Source organism: Polyodon spathula, chromosome 19 (genome assembly GCF_017654505.1).
Source record: "Polyodon spathula isolate WHYD16114869_AA chromosome 19, ASM1765450v1, whole genome shotgun sequence".
NCBI lineage: Eukaryota > Metazoa > Chordata > Actinopteri > Acipenseriformes > Polyodontidae > Polyodon > Polyodon spathula.
In genome coordinates, this window is record NC_054552.1 from 7,899,702 (window position 1) to 7,920,388 (window position 20,687).

Genomic DNA, 20,687 nt, shown 5'->3' on the forward strand with positions numbered 1-20,687 from the left:
AAATCATTAAATGGGGCGAACATAACCGGGCCAGATTCACAATGTTTTGATTTAAACGGAGATATAGACTTAATTTTAAACGAACAAATAAATAAATATAAATAAACAAAGGGTTTAAGCAGTATGTCCTCGAGGGAAGTTAAACAGCTTTGCGTTTTAGCCTCTCATCTTTTGAATGAGGCCAGAAATGTGAACAATTCAGGGGTAAAGCAGCGTTGAATAAACTAGTATTTAGCCAATGTAAAACCAACATTACCTGTTGACTAAAATGCATTAGGCTACAAGAATCTTGTTATTTAAGAAAACTAAAATGGGCTTCGTCCTTATGTCCACTTTAATATGTAATTTAATAAGACAGCCGCAATACAAAATAAAACTACAATTAGAAAACAAACTGCATGGTTCGAACGAATTAATTAAAAAAAAAAAAATGGAAGTATGTATGAATGCAATTCCTTTCAAACAATTACTGAAATGCATCCGATCGGTAGGGCTTAATACAGAGTATACAGCCACACTAGAGCCATTGTTAAAACGACAATAAAACATGTGTGCACAGATGTATTGTTATGGACTCTTACAATTTGTAATGGTTAAAAGTTTAAAAAAAAACAAAACAAAAAAATATATATATATATATATATATATATATATATATATATATATATATATATATATATATATATATATACACACACACACCTCAGCTTATCTTCGTTGAGATGTTGAGAACGAAAATACTAAACTGATATTTCAAACAGAACAAATAATGGCACAGTTGTTCATACAAATAACGGAGTGAGGTTTCTCTTCACTGGGTCGTTGACAATTACTCGTACAGCTATAGCCAAATGTTTTGCATCACTTAGAATTTTAGAACCGATACATGTGTAGATATTTTATTTAGCATTATGTAATCAAATACAACTACAAAATAATATGGCAAAAGTCTACAAGAAGCAGTACAGTATTTCATGTTAGGATTCAAAATGTCACATTTTTTTCATTTGCCAGTTTTTCATTAAGTACATGGAAAACTACAAAGCGGTAAGTAATTCAATATGTTAACTTAACATTATTCAGCAGCTTTCATTCGACTTTATGAAGCAAAATTAGTTAATTCTATAGGGTAATGCAAAGCTGCAAACACTTGAATGTTCCAGAATCTTAAAGATAACAGCGGCATTAGCTTTCAAAACAGCCATTGCAGGGTTGCATTTATTTAAATTTTGAAAGTGATGCTACTGCTAAAGTTTATTTTCGTAGAGCGTAAGAAAAATAAAAGGGATCTTTTAATTAAAAAAAAAAAAAAAAAAAAAAGTTTTCTTGTAAACTGTTTTTCTACAAAACAAAAAACAATTCACTCCCGGTCTCCCTTAGAACTTTCTCAAAAGTTCACAACTTTCTGAGAATGAAAACAAGCCCCTCCCAAACTGCTATTGCGCTGCCCAGCCTCTGCCCACTTCGATTGGTTCTCAAGACAAGCTGTCCGCTGGAGTACCACGCCCCAGACTCTCGAGCCCTCATAAATAAGGCTGAAAACTATTGGGTCAGCATAGGTACCCAAAGGGTGCTTCACTAGCAAGGCTTATAGAGAAAAAGAAAAAAAAAACTTCTGTTGTTCAACAACTGGGAACATAATTTGGAAGCTATTTTTTAAACCGTCTGTTATAGAGAAATCCTTATAGAAAAAAAAGCTTAAAACCATTGAGACAATATATAGCTAAAGGCTGAAAAGCCCCGTCAAGAAGAAGAAAAAAAGAAACAGCTGTGAACACATCTGACATTGGTACAAGTTCTGTATCTCTGGGCTTGAGCTGTCAGTCTTGTATAATGGAGTTATCAGACAGCACTTTCTCATTCAGTACTGCTGATGATTTTTATGATGATCCCTGCTTCAACACCAGTGACATGCACTTTTTTGAGGATCTGGACCCAAGGCTAGTGCACGTGGGCTTGCTGAAGCCGGATGACCATCACCATCACAACGAAGATGAGCACGTTCGGGCTCCTAGCGGCCACCACCAGGCAGGCAGGTGCTTGCTGTGGGCGTGCAAAGCCTGCAAACGAAAGACCACCAATGCTGACCGGAGGAAGGCTGCTACGATGAGGGAAAGGAGACGACTGAGCAAAGTCAACGATGCCTTCGAGTCACTGAAAAGGTGCACCTCTACAAACCCCAATCAGAGACTGCCCAAAGTGGAGATCCTGAGAAACGCCATCAGTTACATAGAGTCTCTGCAAACCCTGCTCAGGGGACAGGATGACAACTACTTTCCAGTCCTGGAGCACTACAACGGGGACTCTGACGCTTCCAGCCCTCGATCCAACTGCTCTGATGGAATGGTGAGTGTTTTGTATTAGACAACCGTTCTTTGAAGGGATTCATGTATATATTTTTTAAAAAAAGCTATCCTGTGTGTGTGTGTGTGTGTGTGTGTGTGTGTGTGTGTGTGTGTGTATATATATATATATATATATATATATATATATACACACGCATACATACATACACACACACACACACACACACACACCACACACACATATATATATATATATATATATATATATATATATATATATATATATATATACACACACACACACACACACACACACACACACACACACACACATACATCTCCAATCTGTTTTGTAAACATGATACCAGTGCCATTTTTCAATTCTCATATTCTAGTGGTAACCACTTGCTTTGATTGTGTTTCTCCAGATGGATTTCAGTGGCCCTCCTTGCAACACCAGAAGAAGAAACAATTACGACAGCGCCTACTTCACAGAAACGCCAAATGGTAAGTGTCACTACCCCACCGCCAAAGACAACATGACACCTGTACATTTTTTTATAATTTTTTTAAATAGTTTGTAAATAACTAAACTAACTATTTTTAATTTTTTTTTTTTTTTGACAGATTCTAAAAATAATAAGAATGCGGTCATTTCCAGCTTGGATTGCCTATCCAGTATAGTGGAAAGGATTTCGACAGATACCGCGGCATGCGCGGTGTTGCCTGTCCCAGAGAACAGAGCTGAGGGCAGCCCCTCCCCCCCACAGGAAGGATCTATCTTGAAAGAGGCCACTATCACGTCTCCGACCAACTGTACCCAGCTCCCCCTAGACGCCAACCCCATCTACCAGGTGTTATAAAAGCATCGTAATCAATGACGAATGACCGTCGAACAAACTACTACATTCTTCGAATCAAAGAATATTCCTTTAAAGACTGGAAAGGTTTGCTGTATTTTGCTGTATAACCTGCTGAACTGGGGATGGCCGAGTTTTCCAACAAGAACAGTTCTCAGATCTCTCAAAGGCGAAGTATCCCACGAATTTCTGAAACGTATCCTATTACTGAAACAAACCGAATCGAAAATAAGTCAACGTTTATCACTTTCAAATCGGTTGGGTTATTTTGACAATGCTGACAAATTAGACATTGATGTTTCTGTAAGAAATACCTTACATTATCCAGGATATCGGTTTTTTTATTGTAAAAACCATGTATTATTTATAAAAATGATATTAATCTTTTTCATCAATTGTCCAGTCATCGTCATTTAAGGCGACATTGATCTTTCAGTAACATTTTTTTTTTAATATTAATTTTAATATAAATTTGTACCCCATCTAAATTACGTGACTTATTTAATGACCAAACGTGACTTATTTAATGACCATAATTATTTTGTAGGACAAAATGTAAACATGATATGAACCATCTTCACTTCTGGATAAATAATATCTGACCCAAAATGAACCTGAAATTTATGGACCACTTTTGTAATGCTCTCTTCTTGTGCATATTTGTAAATAAGAGTTGCTTTGCTAAAGAAAAAAAAACAAAAAAAAAAAAAACATTTAAATATTTAATGTTTGTTTATAGAGATGCTTGGTTTGTTGTGCCAAAACTTTATATTTATAAATATATATATTAAACTGTGTGAATGTGAATGTCAATTATATTGTCAAATCTTCTTTTAAATAAAGAAACCATTAAGGTTATTTATGTACAAAAACGAAATATCTCGTCTCGTTAATATAAATACTGACAGATTCTTAAGAGTTGTACCCCATAATACCTGTATGTATCCAATATTATATCTTAACTGCAATTTGAGAACACATAAGAATCATCAGTATACTATTATCTTTAAAGGCTGAGTTATTTGTTTCGGGTTTTTATATAAAATCTTTATTGGGCGCATTGTTCCTTTCTGATACAAGGAGAACACTTTAGACCTGTAGGCCTATAGGTAATAGAGGCCATAACACGTTAGTTTATATATATATATATATATATATATATATATATATATATATATATATATATATATATATATATATATATATATATGTGTGTGTCACATGTGTTTGCACAACCGTCTATAACTATATATATATATTATAAGATATATATATATATATATAACATATAATCATATATAATATATATTTAACCACTTAAACAGTTTAGCATCATATATTCTCTCAAATTCTTCAATTGAATTTTAAAACTTAAATTCTAAACGTGAATGACTTCATATTAATGTACACTCTGACCTATGGAAAACACATACATTTAAGTTGAGGGTAATGTGGCCCATATAACAATTAAATATAGCTTATTTGAGTTTATATGAGAGAACATAATGTAGATATTTAATTTAACATCTTGTAATCAAAGAATCTACAAAATGAATTCGGGAAAGTCTACTGGAATCCATAATAATAACTACAGCATTTCATGTTAGATTTCAAAATGTCACATTTTTCAATTATTGTCCGTTTTTCGTTAAGTATATTAAAAACTACAAAGCGGTATACAAGATGACGTAACATTATTCAACAGGTTTTATTCGACTGATGAAGCAAAATTAGTTAATCATATACGGCGGTACAAAACTTTTCTTGAGCCGCGTTGAGTGTCCTGATTTAAGTCATGTGCGCTGCTTAACTATTGGTCAACAAAAACGACCAAATAAATACAAATACCGTAACATTTAACTAAACCTCGTGTACGACATGTTAAACACGAAGAAGTACTTTAGTAATAGACCTAGTTTATACTGTAATGTTTTTTTTTTTTCTTTCTTGCGAGTCTAAATTATGTTCTAAAACAATCAAATACGAAATGTAAAACATGTCTGTTTACTTCTTATTTATTTATTTATTTATTTTATATAATTTTATATTTTATAACACAGGCCTCTAGCACACATTAACAACAGTTCAAGAAGCTGGCCAGTTTTCTTCGATAAAAATTAATATAATCACTGTTAAGTCGCAAAAGGATGAATGTCATCCTATAATTTTTAGGAGCCAGTGTATCATTGCACTTTGTAAATAAGAACTGCAGTATGCCGAGGTTATAAAGAAGCTAGTACGAGGTCGACTATTAAAAGGAGGGCTGCTATTTCAGCCTGTGTCATTAAAAAGATCTGTCTATTTTTAGGTATACTGGAATGCAGGGAACATCACTGTTACGCAATTCGGAGCTGTATACTCACTAAACTCGTTTTATGTTCCACCATAAGGATTACATGTGTGTTTATTGAGACAGTACACAGGTTACTGTTCAACTTCTTCCCAATATATTATATTGTATTTCATGCATCCACGATTTTATTTTTGGTGGATATAAAATCAAGCATTTTTGGTCCTATTATTATTATTATTATTTATTATTATTATTATTATTATTATTATTTATTATTATTACAAAATAAAAAGAAAGTACTAAACTATTGTTTATTAACTTTGTGCTTGGCAGTGCATGCTAGTGCACAAAATAATCAATTTATCATAATGGCATCATAGTGCAAAAGTTTAAATGGAAGAATTGTACCTAGTATAATACTATATAATTGAGGTACCTCATTTTAAAACAAGCAATACACGATTACAAAGAATGGGTCCCTTATAGGTAAAACTACTTCTTTTTTTTTTTTTTGTCCTTTTCGGGTCGGGTTTATGAATTCAACATCAGGTTTGTTTTGCCAATACTGACAGGTGGCTTCCACGCAGCTAGGAGACAAACCTCCGCGTCTCAAAGCAGTGTTGGCTGTTCAGTTTGATCAGCATACTATTGTGAACAGCAGTGCCATCTCGTGGTACAACAACAAATAGAAACTGCCAATATGACAGAAAAAGGGTTTTGCAGACAGCAGTCTGTGGTCCGGTTAGCAGCCTCTCGCCGCGTCCAACCACATTCATAAAACTATGTCACAGCTTGATTAAAGATCCTTTTGTTAGGGGGAAAAAAAATCGTGCAACGTTTCAGTTTGTTTTAAAGCGAGATTAAACTCGCTATGGAACCGGAAAAGCTTATTGAACATAAAGCGATCCCGGACCCTGATCCCGGTGTTGTAAAATATCTTATTCCCACCGGCTATAATAATACCCGGCTATAATAATTACACAACAGACGCCTTGATATACCTTAACTAAATACAGATCGTTATTAACCTTTCAAGCGCAGTGGTTTGAATCAAAATAGCTTTAGTGCATTATCTTGACATAAAGTAAGCCTATAGTGTTGAATCGTATTATTATTATTATTATTATTATTTATTATTATTATTATTATTATTATTATTATTATTATATAAATTTATCGTATACAGATAGCCTAATATTTAGCACCCCTGTCTTTCAAGGACTAACATTAAATGAGACACCAATTCAACGTATTTTGTATTTTGTGGTTTTATGGTTAATTTGTTGTGTCAATGTAATTATTTTGGGGGAATCTAAACTACTTCCAATTACATTGTACAGCACGCTATGTCATATAGTTCACAACTCCTACATAGTATTATAATGGGGAAGCCTAAGAAAGGGTAAAAACAAATCACAGACACTCCATTGTTACCAAATACAAAATAAGTTGAATTAGTGTCATTTAATGATACCCTTTGAAAGACAATGGGGTTCCAAATGTTAGGCTGTAGTCGTATACAACAACATCAACAACAACAATAATAAATAATAATAATAATAATAATAATAATAATAAATAAATAATAATAATAATAATAAATAATAAATAATAATAGCTTACGTCAATGCAGAAATCGAGTTTTATTACGTCAAGATCATGAAAAGCGAGTTTGGTTTTGACCACTTGTGCTTTGAAACTTAAACGATGTGTATTTAGGTGAGATAAATATTGAAGCCTTGTGTAATAAGTATTTTTAATTTTTTTTAGCTACGGGGAATAAAAAAATTCTTTTTTTTTTTTGTATTATTATCATTCGATCGCAGAATCAAAACAGCACACAACTATTACGTGTAAGTATTAAAATGTATCTGTCTCACAGGACTTTACAAAAAAAAAAAAAAAAATCATATTGAATACTGTATGCAAACTAAGACTGCTTACTTTTACACCATAGGCATTCATTTTGAGCAGCACAATTAATTAGATCACCTAAAATGTTAACACCTTATGAACACATCCTTCCTGTCACTTGCAGAAACCAATAAAATGGCAATATAACAACGTAATGCAAGCCGGCCGGCTATATATCAGGCTTGAATAATGCAGGTTTCTTTTGAAAGACCAAAATGTTAAGGGAGAACACTCACTCATCTGTTATCAAAACTGTCGGCCATCTCTCGGCCATCAAGTTAGCAATGAGCGACAAAAACAGCGGACTTTCTTTACTGATTTCATCAGGCAGTCCAGCCACAGACCGGTTGGTTTTAAATCTACTGTGTTGCCAAAAATTCTCACGTTAATTCAAAATGTGTCTTTCCGTTGCAGGTTGCAACCAGTTCTTAATTAATGTCGCTTGTGGAATGTTTAATAAAATGCAAACATTACCACTTTGCATTAGATTTCGATTCGCAACACATTGAATTACAAATGATGAAAGATGTACATATCTTCAGTTTAATGGAGTCCATATCTCTCGCTTTGTCCTAGGCTTTTGTCCTAGTCCTAGGTCTTGCACAGGCAATTGGTGGTTTGCTTTTAAAATGGGGTATTTATTAAATTATGAGTTTGGAGTCTAGGCTTATACGATTCTTAATATGATAATCAAGGATTACTTAAAACCATTAATTCTGTGTATGATCATGCATGACTATAAAAAACTAAATGGTGGGATATGTTGAACGTTTGTTCTGTGATTTAAACTTGGAGTACAGGGACACCTAGCGGAACCACCTTGTATTGCAGATAAGTTTCTATTGAACACGTGCCATGGTACCCAATTACTTCTTGCGCTGTGCTACGTGGCCTGATTGTGGTTAGTGCAAAGTAAATATGACCAACAACTCAGCAATTGATTAGGTACTAAGAAACAAGACATTTGTTAATATGCTGTAATCAAAAAAAAAAAAAAAAAAACTGCATTGAAGTAAATCAACAATAAATAAGAGGAACCAAGAGGATAGATCCTGAACACAAGACCAAGTGATAACATTGCTGGTTCACATAAAACATGTTTTAAACCGTGTCTATTAACTTATTAGTTCTTTAAATAAAAGAGCGTTGAGAAGGATTTTTATTGCGGTGCGAACAATCGTAGGTCTACAGACAGAAGTAGAATATTCACGCTTTATTTACAAAAGATGAGAACCACACAACAATCCAGGATGGCAGAGAACATGGGAACTACACTATGGCATTAAATGTAGCTTTGTTGCGCTCGATACAACAGGAAACGGTGAATAAGACAGTGGTGTGAGTCGTTTCCATGTCATGGATCTAGCTGTTGTCTGCATAGCTTTGGCCAGCAGGGGTCCTGTAACGCCACAGTCCAAGCTCCGAGCAGTGGGTTGGGTGCATGCTTGGGCTGAAGGCTCGGAGTCAGACCGCTTACTTTCTGCGGCGGGCGGCTGCGCCCTTCTTGCTGCTGTAATACGAAAGCAAATGAGAACCATGTGAGATTTTATTTCTGCTTTTAATAATGTAAGTAGCCCACAGAAAGCAATGTTTTTCAGTAATATACGGAGCCATATCCCTGGCGCATTAGTGTTCAGGCGACTGTGTTGCAGTTTTTATCAGTGTGCTGATGCTTTCTAAATATGCTCCAGTTGGATAAGGTAAAAACATGTTTAAAATGTCTGTAAGCGCCACCAAAAAATAGACAAGAAATATAATTCAGATGTTCTTGCAATCAAAGTGTATATGCATAGATGTATGATCTATGTTTTTGAGTGGGCATATTGATATTTACAGTGTTTATACCGTGTTACCTCACATTTCTAACCATTACCAGAAATAACCTATAAACCTTAAGCAGTTCTTAAGAGGATTATGTTTAAGCCTCCCCAGACATGCATCAGCCCCATGCTACTATCTAAGACTCTACTTACTGCTTCTGCAGCTCATCAATTCGGTTTCTGAGTGAGATGACCTGAAAACAACACAACATGAACATGATTTAATTATGAAGAGGACTGTGTCCAGTTTGGGCTGGACCAGAATGCATTATCTGCATTTTTTAAAAAATTTTTTTACAAATCTTAATAAAACAAAAGTGAAACCAACAACTGAAATCAGGATATGGTCACAGTTCTTTCGGCACAAAATACCCACCTCATACTTCTGCTTCTTCAGCTGCTCTCCATAGTCGAACTTCTCAGACTCCAAAGTGTGCATCCAGTCCCACAGTTCCTTAGCCTTCTCCCTGGGGTGAACATTTAAAACAATATGTTACTATGTGAACCCACCTCGCTAGAAACTGTATTCTCGTGCCTTAAAAAAATAAGACTTGTGCCTTAAAAAAATAAGAATAGATATTGAGAAAATATTAAATACAGGGGCAAATAATATTTAGTGAGACTCCATCCCATGTAATGCACTATGCCCTGCTATGCGGGATACAACCATCTTTCCATCTGCAATCACGAATGGTTCATGTCATAAGTTTTTTTCTGATTGCGTAGCTGCTACTAAACCCTATATCACACACTGCAATAATATATTTGCTTGTTGCACTAATTAAAATACTGTAATGATTAAAGGGTTTTTGGCCAAGCCATTTTTCTCTTTCTAGGCTGTGTAATGTTCTATGTAATGTATATATCGTACTATACAGTTTATACATATTATATATATATATATATATATATATATATATATATATATATATATATATATATATATATATATATATATATATATATATATACACACCTCAGCTTATCTTCGTTGAGATGGTCAATGTTAAGAGGCTTGCGTCTGTCTGCCAGGATCTTCTTCTTCTTCTCCCTCTCAGTCTGCTTCTTACCACCTCTCTTCTGGTCAGCCTGAATTTACCAGAATAAAAAAGTGGTTCACACACCAAAACACACAACCCAAAAGAATGTCCATTGCATGAGGTAGCAAGGTAGGTTGAGAAACACTTTAAAATTACTAGTATTAAAAGCAAGATGTAATGTACACTTTAAATGTACACTTTACTACTACAACTAATAATAGCAACAAACAAACACAGACCAAACCAAGTTGCTCTTTAAGTAGTAACTCCAGTTATAAAACTAATCAATTACAATCAGTTGTATTTAATTGTGTGTATATATATATATACAATTAAATACAACTGATTGTAATTGATTAGTTTTATAACTGGAGTTACTACTTAAAGAGCAACTTGCAACATTGCACACTATCGAATAGCCTGACAATTGATTTTGTGCACATTCCAATATGACATTACAGCCTTTCCATAGTTTACCTTGGCCAGGTAGCTGCTGTACTGAGAGCCCATATTGCTCAGAGCCTTCTTCTTCTTCAAGTCATCCTCAGCCATCCTCTTCATGCTGTCCTCCTCTCTTCTTGCCTTCTCCTCCTGCAGGGCACATTACAGACAGCTTGTTACACAAAGACATGGAGACGGTTGCATTGCCACTACCTAATTTCTGAGTGAGGGCCCGGATTGAATGGCAGGGTAAGCTTTTGAACACTAGAAGGAATCAAAGGAATCTATTACTTTTTGATTTACCTGGAGAAAAGATACCTTCTCCAATGACTATGGAAGTGTGGAGCGTATTAGATAGATTCCATATTTAAACCAGCCAAGGGATGACTATTCTACATCTCATAATCCAATCTCTGTTTGGGTTGAAACTAAGTGAGGTGTGATATTGTTGCTTGAAAAGGATATTCCACTCACAGCTTGTCTCGCCTGGCGCTCCTTATCCTTCTCAGATCGGATTCTCTGCTGCTCAGCTCGCTCTGCTCTACGCTTTTCCTGTGGAGAGGAAACCCACATCAGTTAAGAGCTGGACAATCTGAAAAAGCTGTGTAAACATGACAAAGGCAATGCATGCATGCAAGCTTCTGCGTCAATGTGCACTAAATTAAACTGAAGTAATTGATTCTGACACGTAAATGGACGTTATAGGAAAAATAAACAGTAAAACCTGACCTTAGCAGTCAGCTGTGTTAAACAGGCAATTCATATTTCCCTTTATACAAAGCTCAAGGACTGTCATCACATTTCAAGTCATTAAACTACTATATGCTATATGCCCTCAAATTGTGAGAATATATTACTGTAACAGTGGCCTAATATGGACCAAACAAAAAACATTTCTAAACTGATATGATACACAAGAACACTGCGCAATCTTGTTCTGCGTACGACAGGAACATGGTGACTAGCAATAGCATTGGAAGGTGATGTGGCCACAGTTACAAGACACTTACAATTCTTTCCTTGAGAGCGATGAGCTCCTCTTCCTCTTTCTTCCTGTGCTCAAAGTGAGCATCAATCAGGGCCTGCAGCTCATTCAGGTCCTTGGTCTGACGTTTCTTATGGATGTCCTGTACAGGCCAGAAGGGGAAGTGCGGAAAGCCTCTATATATATTACATAGGTAATGTGTTTACGCCTTGATGACCTTTTTCATTTCTAGCACATTTTTTGACCCCACAGTAAAAATATCAGCCCTTAGTAAATGTGATCAAAAAGTTTTTGATTAAAAGTTTATCAAAAGCCCAATAAATAATAAAACAACCAAACACTCAATTTGTTATTCATACATTTGAAACTTGCTCTATAATGCTTTAATAGTATTATTTTACATAATCATTTACAAAATCCAGATGATCACTTCATTGAAAACATCAGTCAAATAATTGTACTGAACTTACATCAAAGTCGACTTTTTCACCATCTGGGATCTTAGGGGCAGCCAATCTGTTTATTATCAGAAAACAGTTTAATGAGGTGGCTGTCCTCAATGTGTATTGTCATTTTGTATGTTGCTATCAGAAGCTTACAGACCTTGTACTGAATTTGATGCAAATGATTTTAAAAATGAACTTAAACAATGGCATACAATATACAGTTTCCTAAAGTTGTAGATTTCAGAAAGTTCACTGCAGTATAATGCTTAAAAGTTTTAAATTGTTTTACCATAGAATATCCATTTTAATTTCAAAACAGGCCAAAACAACCACTATATATTATATTATTGCATATGTAATTTTTCAGACTAGGTTTCGTCAACTGGACTATTCCAATAACTACATATAATAAATGTTGTTAGAAATACATATATTTACAATTTTAGTAGTAGCTTCATGTTTATTGTTTTTACTTACTTGGGCTTTGGCTTCTCCTCTATTGAATACAAATAAAATAAAAAAAATCGACAATGAAATTTAATAAAGTTAATACAAGCCTACCATTCTGTCAGCAAAAATGTACAGACTTCAAAAATCTCAGTTCATTAGATATTCATGTTTTAGCTAGAGTAAATAACAATTAAATACAAACTGAAGTGTTTAGTAAATACATTTATAAGATATGTATCTATATCTTCTACTGTCAAAAAGAAGATGTTATTTATTTTACTGTTGTTAGTGTAAAAGTACTCTGAAACACTGAAAAACAACATTATGTAATATTAAATAAGCTGGAAAATACATTTATAGAAATCACACGTGTGCAAAAAAGGTTTAAAATATCACAGTATATATTAATAAATGTGTTAGTCATGTTTTAGACTTGTTTAAAAACTATTTTAAAGCAGATGTTATATATTTTATTTTTATATAATATACACTTTAAAGAAACATTATCCTTTATTATTTAGCTTAATTGTACATCCAAATACCTACCAGTGCATCAAGATACACTAACACTGATAATGGTAAAGATCAGCATATATAATACACAGCAGTTCAAAGGGCAATATTATTAATTTAAATAATGGTGGTCCAAATACCACCATCATTTAAATCATCAAAACAGAACTCACATGTAGTGGAAATGCTGTTGATTTTATAAGATTGGTAGACAAAGGGCCATCTTTTAATGATCTAACTAGTGGCACTTTTTAGATCTGCCACTGTTTAAATCAACTCAGCAGTTCCCAGCATGCAGTTTTACATGCCTTGTAAGAATGATTGATATTAAAATAGGATGTTGTTTCTTTAAACAATTAAGACAGATGCTGAGACGTGCCAAAATTTCAATGTAAGATATGTTTTCTTTCTATGTGTTGTAGTTTCTGATATTATGTGAGGATACTGTAGAGGAGCAGGACCTATTCGTTATATTGAATATCCCACTTGGTAACATGGGTCTGATGTCACAGACACAATATACATCTTGCCATTTATATCTGCATCACAGCCTAGCTAGATCATAGAATATTGAAGCAGTACGGCATCATGAAGCTGTGCTGGGATTAAGAAATCAACTCTTCAGAAAAATTTTGGCTTGACCCACTTCCACCACCCACCCCAATCCCCCACGAAAAAAAGGAAGGGCAATTTTATCTTGCAGGGAATACAAACTACCATCATATTCTTCTTCTTCAACGGCTTTGGAGTTTGACATACGAAGCAAAAGAAAAGCAAAGCAAAGGTGAGCAATGTGAACAAACATAAGCCATGAAAGCATTTACAGTAATATTCTTTCACCCTTTGAATGTTCAATTTGAATGTCCTGCTGTTCACACGGATGATAAACTGCTGAATTGTTCTTAAGAAATCATTTTTATTATTTGTCTTCATATTACAATAATAATAATTATTATTGTGTTTTCCAATTTAGTGTTAGATATATATTGCTAAAAGGTGGCTACCAATGCTGTGCTATTTGGCGCCAGTGCTACACACAGTAAGCTATGTAATGTAATGTGTTTATAAGTATGACATTAACTAATATCAGATCATTGTTCATATTAAAAACATACAGAAACATTTCTACATACTGGTACCTTCCTCTTCATAGACTTCTGGACAGTGCATGCAGCAAACAGTGAAAGCAAATGCAAAATATCAATTATTTCCTGAAGGACAGCACCTGTACTGTATGTACCTGCACACAAGCTACACAGTTCATGGGCATAAGACAAATTGACAAGCAAGGCAGATTCAGTAGAAACCAGGATTTATCTTTTAAACTTCAAAATCAAACGTTGATGGGGAATATCTTCAAAAATGGTACACTCAGGTGACACACTGAATCATTACCATGAAAAAGTACTATAGAATTGTAATATCTCTTGTGTTGTATTGCATCATTTTTGGTATACTTTTTGCATATGGGAGAATGCATTATTTATTTAAAATACTATTCACTAGGTTTCATTTCTTAAGTAGAAATCACTGGCTGTGAGCAAGAATGTAACTGCAGAACACCCGAAAATACAGAAACACCTGATGGTTGCTTTCTGCTTTGATATTAAACCTGCTTGAAAGTTACACTGTTGGTGCTCTTAGCCGGCGAGAGAAAGACTGCTACAATTACATATCAGTCTGGCACTGGGGGGTGGGGTGGGGGCTATATAAAAAACACAGGCTTAGTGAAAAAAGCATATTGGTTTCAAATATTGCACAATCCACAAAAGTAATAACAGCCAATGTGAAATGTCACATGTCCGTAGATAATACAATGTAATAAATCACCCTCCTTTGTTATGAATCCAGTCATAACTGTTACAAAACCCATCAGCTTTGATTAATCCTCCAGGTTTGTGGGTGTTCCACATGTTTTAAGTTGCAGTTAAAAATGTCTGTGGAACTGTGATTAAGCACCTATTGGAATGAGGGATGATTGACACATTAGTGATTACTGTATTGGTAAAACTGTATCGTAAGTGTGAGCATTTGAAGTGTGCAAATCATATGAATCATACATTTGTATTGAACTCTAAAACAACAGTACGCTGACATTTGGTACATAGTGCTTCATTTTTAGTATTACCATTGTGGGTTGTGAAAAACACAGCAGTGGCATGTACTAAAGCATTTCAAGCAGCAATCACCTGGCTTTAGCACGTAAATGCTGTTTACAGTGAAATACAAAGATATTAAAGGACAGCTCTTTGTTGTATTACCCTACATTTCTGTTACGAAGAGGAGGTACTGTCAACTAAACTAAATCAAGTATTGGCTTTAACAATAAAAGCACATTACAAAGCTTGAGCTACAATCTCTTATTTGGTTTAGCGTTAAGTTTAGGCAAAGGGATGAACGAATACTCAGGTGACATACCTTCCTCTGCATGTGCCTCCTCAACAGGCACTTCCTCGATGGCTATATGGCATGCAGGGACAAGGGACATCGAGAGAGAAAGCGAAAGGTTTTAATGCAAGGGGTACGAAAACGAAAAAAATAAATAATACGAAAAAATTCTGCAAACTGAAAGTCACAAAAACGAATGGGAAATGATAATGCTTTTTTTTTTTTACCAGTCATCGGGATGATTAAACTGATCAGTGATGTGAAACTACTAAATTAGTGTGAATAAACGCAAACACTGCTGAACTGGTTTTGTGTTTTGTGATTTACTAGAGATAAAACCACATTAGCATGCATGGGTTTGTGATTTGATAAAGCGACTCTATGCAAGGACAAGTTATGTTGAAATTAGAAAAAATAAAAAGCCCCAAACATTTTGTCATGCATTTTCAGTTTCTGGGTTATTATCTCTGTATAAAACTGAGAGATGAACACAGACAGAGACAAGGGATGAAAAGGTGTGCTTAAGTTTGGCTTTTCCATGTATTTGATATACTGTACATATTGCAAAAATGCTAATTGATACCTTCATTTTACTTACAAAAACCTATGAATCATGGATGGTGATGGGATGAGAAGATTGTTTGGGGGCATGCAGTCATAAACAGTAATACGTCAAGATGCTGTTATGAACAAGAGGTCCTTTTTAGGGTGAAGAGTGAACGTGTCAATAAATAATTAGTATCAGAACGAGAGGAGAGAAAGAGGGAAAATCATGAGCGTTTTTTTTTTACCTTCCTCTTCGTATTCTTCATGTCCCGAAAAAAAGCAGTAAAACAAGAAAATTAAAAAGGAGTGGGTTCTGTCTTTTACACGGCACAGTGCAACAGGAATGTGACAGAAGCACGGTAGCACATAAGCATTGCACGAATCGGGTCGACTGGAATTTATCATTGTAATTGTCTGAAGATAGCAAGGCCATAACATTAAAGCCATCAGGCTCTGTTTAAAAAGGCACTGCCTCATGGCTTAGTGCCAATTCTGAAATTGATTGCTAGCTTGCAGCAAGCAATAGGTGTACCAGCCGAATGGAGAGCTGTCTTGTACATAGTTGCAGGACTTGAGATTTTTTATTTGCATCGGTAATACTTAAACATGTCATAGTTGGGGCATTCATGAAATGGAAAAAAAAAATGCTTCCATTTTTTGTATTAATAAAACTTGACACTTTTAGTATTTGTTTAGTTACAAGTATTTAATATTTTCACTTGACAACTTTAATAATCTTAAATAAATTGTGTCATTTGTTCATTTCTTTTTTTAAATGTAATATAATCAGCACCTGCAACTATATAATGAGACACTTAGAGCATTGTTTTTCTACCAGTTAGGCTTTTGCTCTACTGAAACAGAAAGGTCCCCTAGGCTAATAGTAATACATTGTATGTTACTTCACAAAGGAGAAATAATCTACACAGAACAGAATAGAAATCCCACTCAGGGCTAAAGTCAAACCTGAGTATATTATTGTCCATCATCATACACTTTTCTATTCAGATAAACAAATAAATCACATTATTAACACGTTATTTAATAAGCTGAATTTAAAATACAACTGTAATTAAACATTTAACAGTAAAAAAAGTCATACACAAGTTAACCACTAAATGGTGCTCAACACCTTCAGACAACAGGGCACTTCAAATCACAATACAATTAGCAGAATAATAAATATTTTGAACTGCTGGTACTTACCCATGGTTTGCTCACTAAAAAAAAAAAAAAAAAAAAAAAAAAAAAAAGATGTTAAGGCCATGAGAGGCAAGATATAAACAAATGCATGCTTTACTTGAAATGCAATTATGTTTACTTCATGCTCTGTAACATTCGAAACATATTTGTAAAATATCTACCAGGAAAAATAATCATTTTTTTCCATTGAATTCCATTCTTATATTGTGATGGATTTTAGAGCTCACTACAGTTGAACTATCTTTAAGTTATCACACAAGCAACAATGCTTCTATGGACTCACATATTTTAAATCGTTTATTTGTAATTTGACATGATTATTGGATGTATTGATATACTCACTGTACGGGTCAGACTTCAATTCTATACTGTTTAAAGTATCTTACGGGAAAGTATTGGGATCTTATAGGATAATTCGTAAGGGTCATGTCTAATATTCTGCATGCATGTGATGGATTTAGGGAATTGTTTTAAATGAATATATTGTAATACTCACACTTCCTCTGTGTCAGACATGTTGACTGTGGATCTTACGCACCTACGGGACAATCGAGAAGAGAAAGGCACATTTACGCACAGAGCACTGGACTGCACACTCACCTAAACATAAATCGCTTGGTGTTGAGAGAGAAACGAGTCTCCGCCCCTTGACTTGATAGGATGCGAGCTTCATGTGACGCCAAGAACGCTTTATACAACCATTCAAATTGAACAAGTGAACCATCTATTCTGGGAACACGGGACTTTTTTTTCCTGATGATATAGTTTAAGCAGAGGGATTAGATGTTTTATTTTTTCTTTCCAAGAATACATTTTGATGCACCTGTTGTGCACAGCTTCAAGCACGACTACACAGCACCTGACTTTCAATAGATTCACTATTATTTTTTTAGCAGACAGCTGTATTTAGTAGACTTCAATAGTACTAGCCTTTGGAATTTGAAACTTTCACTAATGTAATTCTAGCATGATTTTTGATTGTGGTATTCTGCCATTCCATAAACTTCGTAATAGAGCTTGCATTGCAAATTGCAATTTTGTCATTCTGTGTACTGCAATACTTTTATTATTAGACACAGAAGGTCGGTCCAGACGATACTTGAGAAGCAGCCGAGCTCGGAATTATGTAAAATAGTTCGGTGGACGTCAGAACAGTGCTTTTGGAAGCCAAGTGTTCATGACTATTTCAAACAGCCGTAACATGAAGAGAGCTATGTCAAGGTCTTCGCTCCCTATATGAACTTAACACACCGCACGCATGACAGACAAGTAGCTTTTAAAAAATAATAATAATAATAATAATAATAATTAATAATAATAATAATAATAATATTTTTAAAATAGTGTTTTGCACTTTTTAGAGTAAACGAGGAACTTTGGTTTAGAAATTCATAAAAAAAAAAAAAAAAAAAAAAAATTAGAATGGCAATATAGGAGAGCCTAGTAATATCATGGGTATCAGAATGCACACGGGCAGCTGGGAATGTCTTTCAGAATTAGCCCTAGGCTCATATTCTCAGCTCGGGTGCTTGCTGTTAGAATAGAGTCATGGGTTCCATCCCCTCGCCATATCTGTACATTGCTTTTCACAGTGAGAGGACACACAAAAGGTTGCGGGGAGAGGGTCTGCAACCAGCCGATTTATTTATTCCTGTTTTATTTGCAATCGAACTTTATCAGTCTTTTAACAAAGCTGTCAATATTTGGTGATAATGGGCTAAATATTTTTTTTTTTTTGTTAAATGAAAATAATAATCACAAATAATAAAAAATTAAAATACTGACGAGTCTTTTGATTCAATTATAAGATGCACGCAATCAACAACATTATTTCCACACAAAGCCTTTCAAACATGATAGTTATTACCAGATGTATTATTCACCTGTAATACAACATCAAAGGTACGGAATGTCATAAATAAAGACCAGAAAAGCATTAGATAGCTGTTAAACCCCAGGAACCTATCCCTTCGAGACCAGCTTTTCTGCTAGGGCTATCGTGTATTGTCAGCTTTCCACTTTCAAGCTTGCATTGTCATACTGAACATAGCCCACATATTACAAATAGTGACGGGTTCAAGGAAGCAGATCGCAAATCCCAGGCTTAAAATACAACATTGCTAAAACCACAGTGTAAAAGAGAGGGCCCGTATCTTATAAACAAAAATGAAACATTTGATCTTGGTTCATCATCACACCCCAATATCTGTTACAAACTTATCCATCCGCTATCCATCGTCCAATAATGCAAAAAGATGTTTATTAACACGACCGTGAAATCCGCTAATAAGGTACTACTGTACTTATCACCAACGGTATGCTTTCATGCATATTGAACGTAACATATATATATATATATATATATATATATATATATATATATATATATATATATATATTATATATATATATATATATATATATATAATATATATATACTTTCCTAAATTAGCTAAAGTCATAAACTCTACACATTGGCATTGCCTACTATTCGGTCAAACTGGCACGAATTCACAGATTCTAATATACACTATATACAGATAGACCTCATAACCCTATACTGCAGTATACAGTGCTAAAATGCACAATTTAAACATGTGAAAAAGCATGGTAATCTGTACAACAAGCTAAACCTTTTAATCGGGACACATGGCCTGGGATTCAGGGTTCTATTAGACTTGTCTGCAAGCAGTACATTAAGGATATTCTTAATTTTACTGAGTGTAGCTTTAGATGTACTACAAATACAATGTTCAAGGCTTCATTGCAACTTAGACAGCAAGCACACAACCCTTTACAACAGCACAGAGTGGTAAAGCATTATAGTAACAAAGTCACCCAATTGTATCATTGGAATTAATAAAATAAGCGGTTCCATTGCTATTTAAAGCAAAAAATACTAAAAAAAAAATAAAATTAAAAAATTAAAAAAATCAGTGGCCAGCATTGATATTTTACTGCAAAATAATGATTGCATTATGCTGATAGCATTATGCAGATGCTATCAGTTTTGTATTGTAATCAACATTTTCAAACATATTTCTATAGTTATTTCCTTTCTTGGGGCCTCCTTAATTCTGAGGCATATGCAGTCTGATAGATACCATGGGACCCTATCTCAGGTTAGCCTTGGTACTCAGGTTAGAAGCGTGGCAATCCTTGAAAGCTTTTCCCTGGGACACTATGCCAGTCCTGTAGACTCATTAGACTGCTAAGGCTCTATCTTACCTGAGACAAGCTGAACGAAGTGAGCTCCCTGCTGGCCGAGACTGGCTGTGGGATCTGTACAATTCGCAAGGTGATTAAGTCCTCCTATTATAGTGAAATTTGATCTCCTGATCAATCTGATTGGTTATAGCCCCTACAACATGGGCTAGCTGGGAGAGGAGGTGATGTCTAAGCAGCTGAGCTGAATAAGGACATGACTAGATCATGCTTAGGAGGGAGGCACAAATTTGGACTGAAGTAGCAGAGACTCATGT

The 20,687-nt window shown here is 34.7% G+C and overlaps 2 protein-coding genes across 8 annotated transcripts; one reads left to right on the forward strand and one right to left on the reverse strand.

Annotated features, from left to right (window-relative positions):
* The first annotated feature begins 1,544 nt into the window (after nucleotides 1-1,544).
* Nucleotides 1,545-3,555, forward strand: LOC121294364 (myoblast determination protein 1 homolog). The gene is made up of 3 exons (XM_041217991.1): nucleotides 1,545-2,346; nucleotides 2,735-2,813; nucleotides 2,934-3,555. Exons 1-3 carry the CDS (start codon nucleotides 1,834-1,836, stop codon nucleotides 3,167-3,169), a joined length of 828 nt encoding a protein of 275 aa, XP_041073925.1. The 5' UTR covers nucleotides 1,545-1,833; the 3' UTR covers nucleotides 3,170-3,555.
* Nucleotides 3,556-8,571: 5,016 nt separating this feature from the next.
* Nucleotides 8,572-20,522, reverse strand: LOC121294759 (troponin T, fast skeletal muscle isoforms-like). 7 transcript variants are annotated; one of them, XM_041218827.1, is made up of 15 exons: nucleotides 20,434-20,522; nucleotides 17,702-17,743; nucleotides 17,209-17,222; nucleotides 16,248-16,262; nucleotides 15,487-15,528; nucleotides 13,786-13,809; nucleotides 12,583-12,601; nucleotides 12,130-12,175; nucleotides 11,685-11,801; nucleotides 11,149-11,226; nucleotides 10,711-10,824; nucleotides 10,170-10,282; nucleotides 9,570-9,660; nucleotides 9,347-9,387; nucleotides 8,572-8,883 (listed from the first exon to the last, which is right to left on the reverse strand). In XM_041218827.1, exons 2-15 carry the CDS (start codon nucleotides 17,719-17,721, stop codon nucleotides 8,847-8,849), a joined length of 771 nt encoding a protein of 256 aa, XP_041074761.1. In that variant the 5' UTR covers nucleotides 17,722-17,743; nucleotides 20,434-20,522; the 3' UTR covers nucleotides 8,572-8,846. The 7 variants fall into 7 exon arrangements, with proteins under 7 accessions (XP_041074761.1, XP_041074762.1, XP_041074763.1 ...); XM_041218828.1 differs by lacking the exon at nucleotides 16,248-16,262; XM_041218829.1 differs by lacking the exon at nucleotides 13,786-13,809.
* Nucleotides 20,523-20,687: the final 165 nt, after the last annotated feature.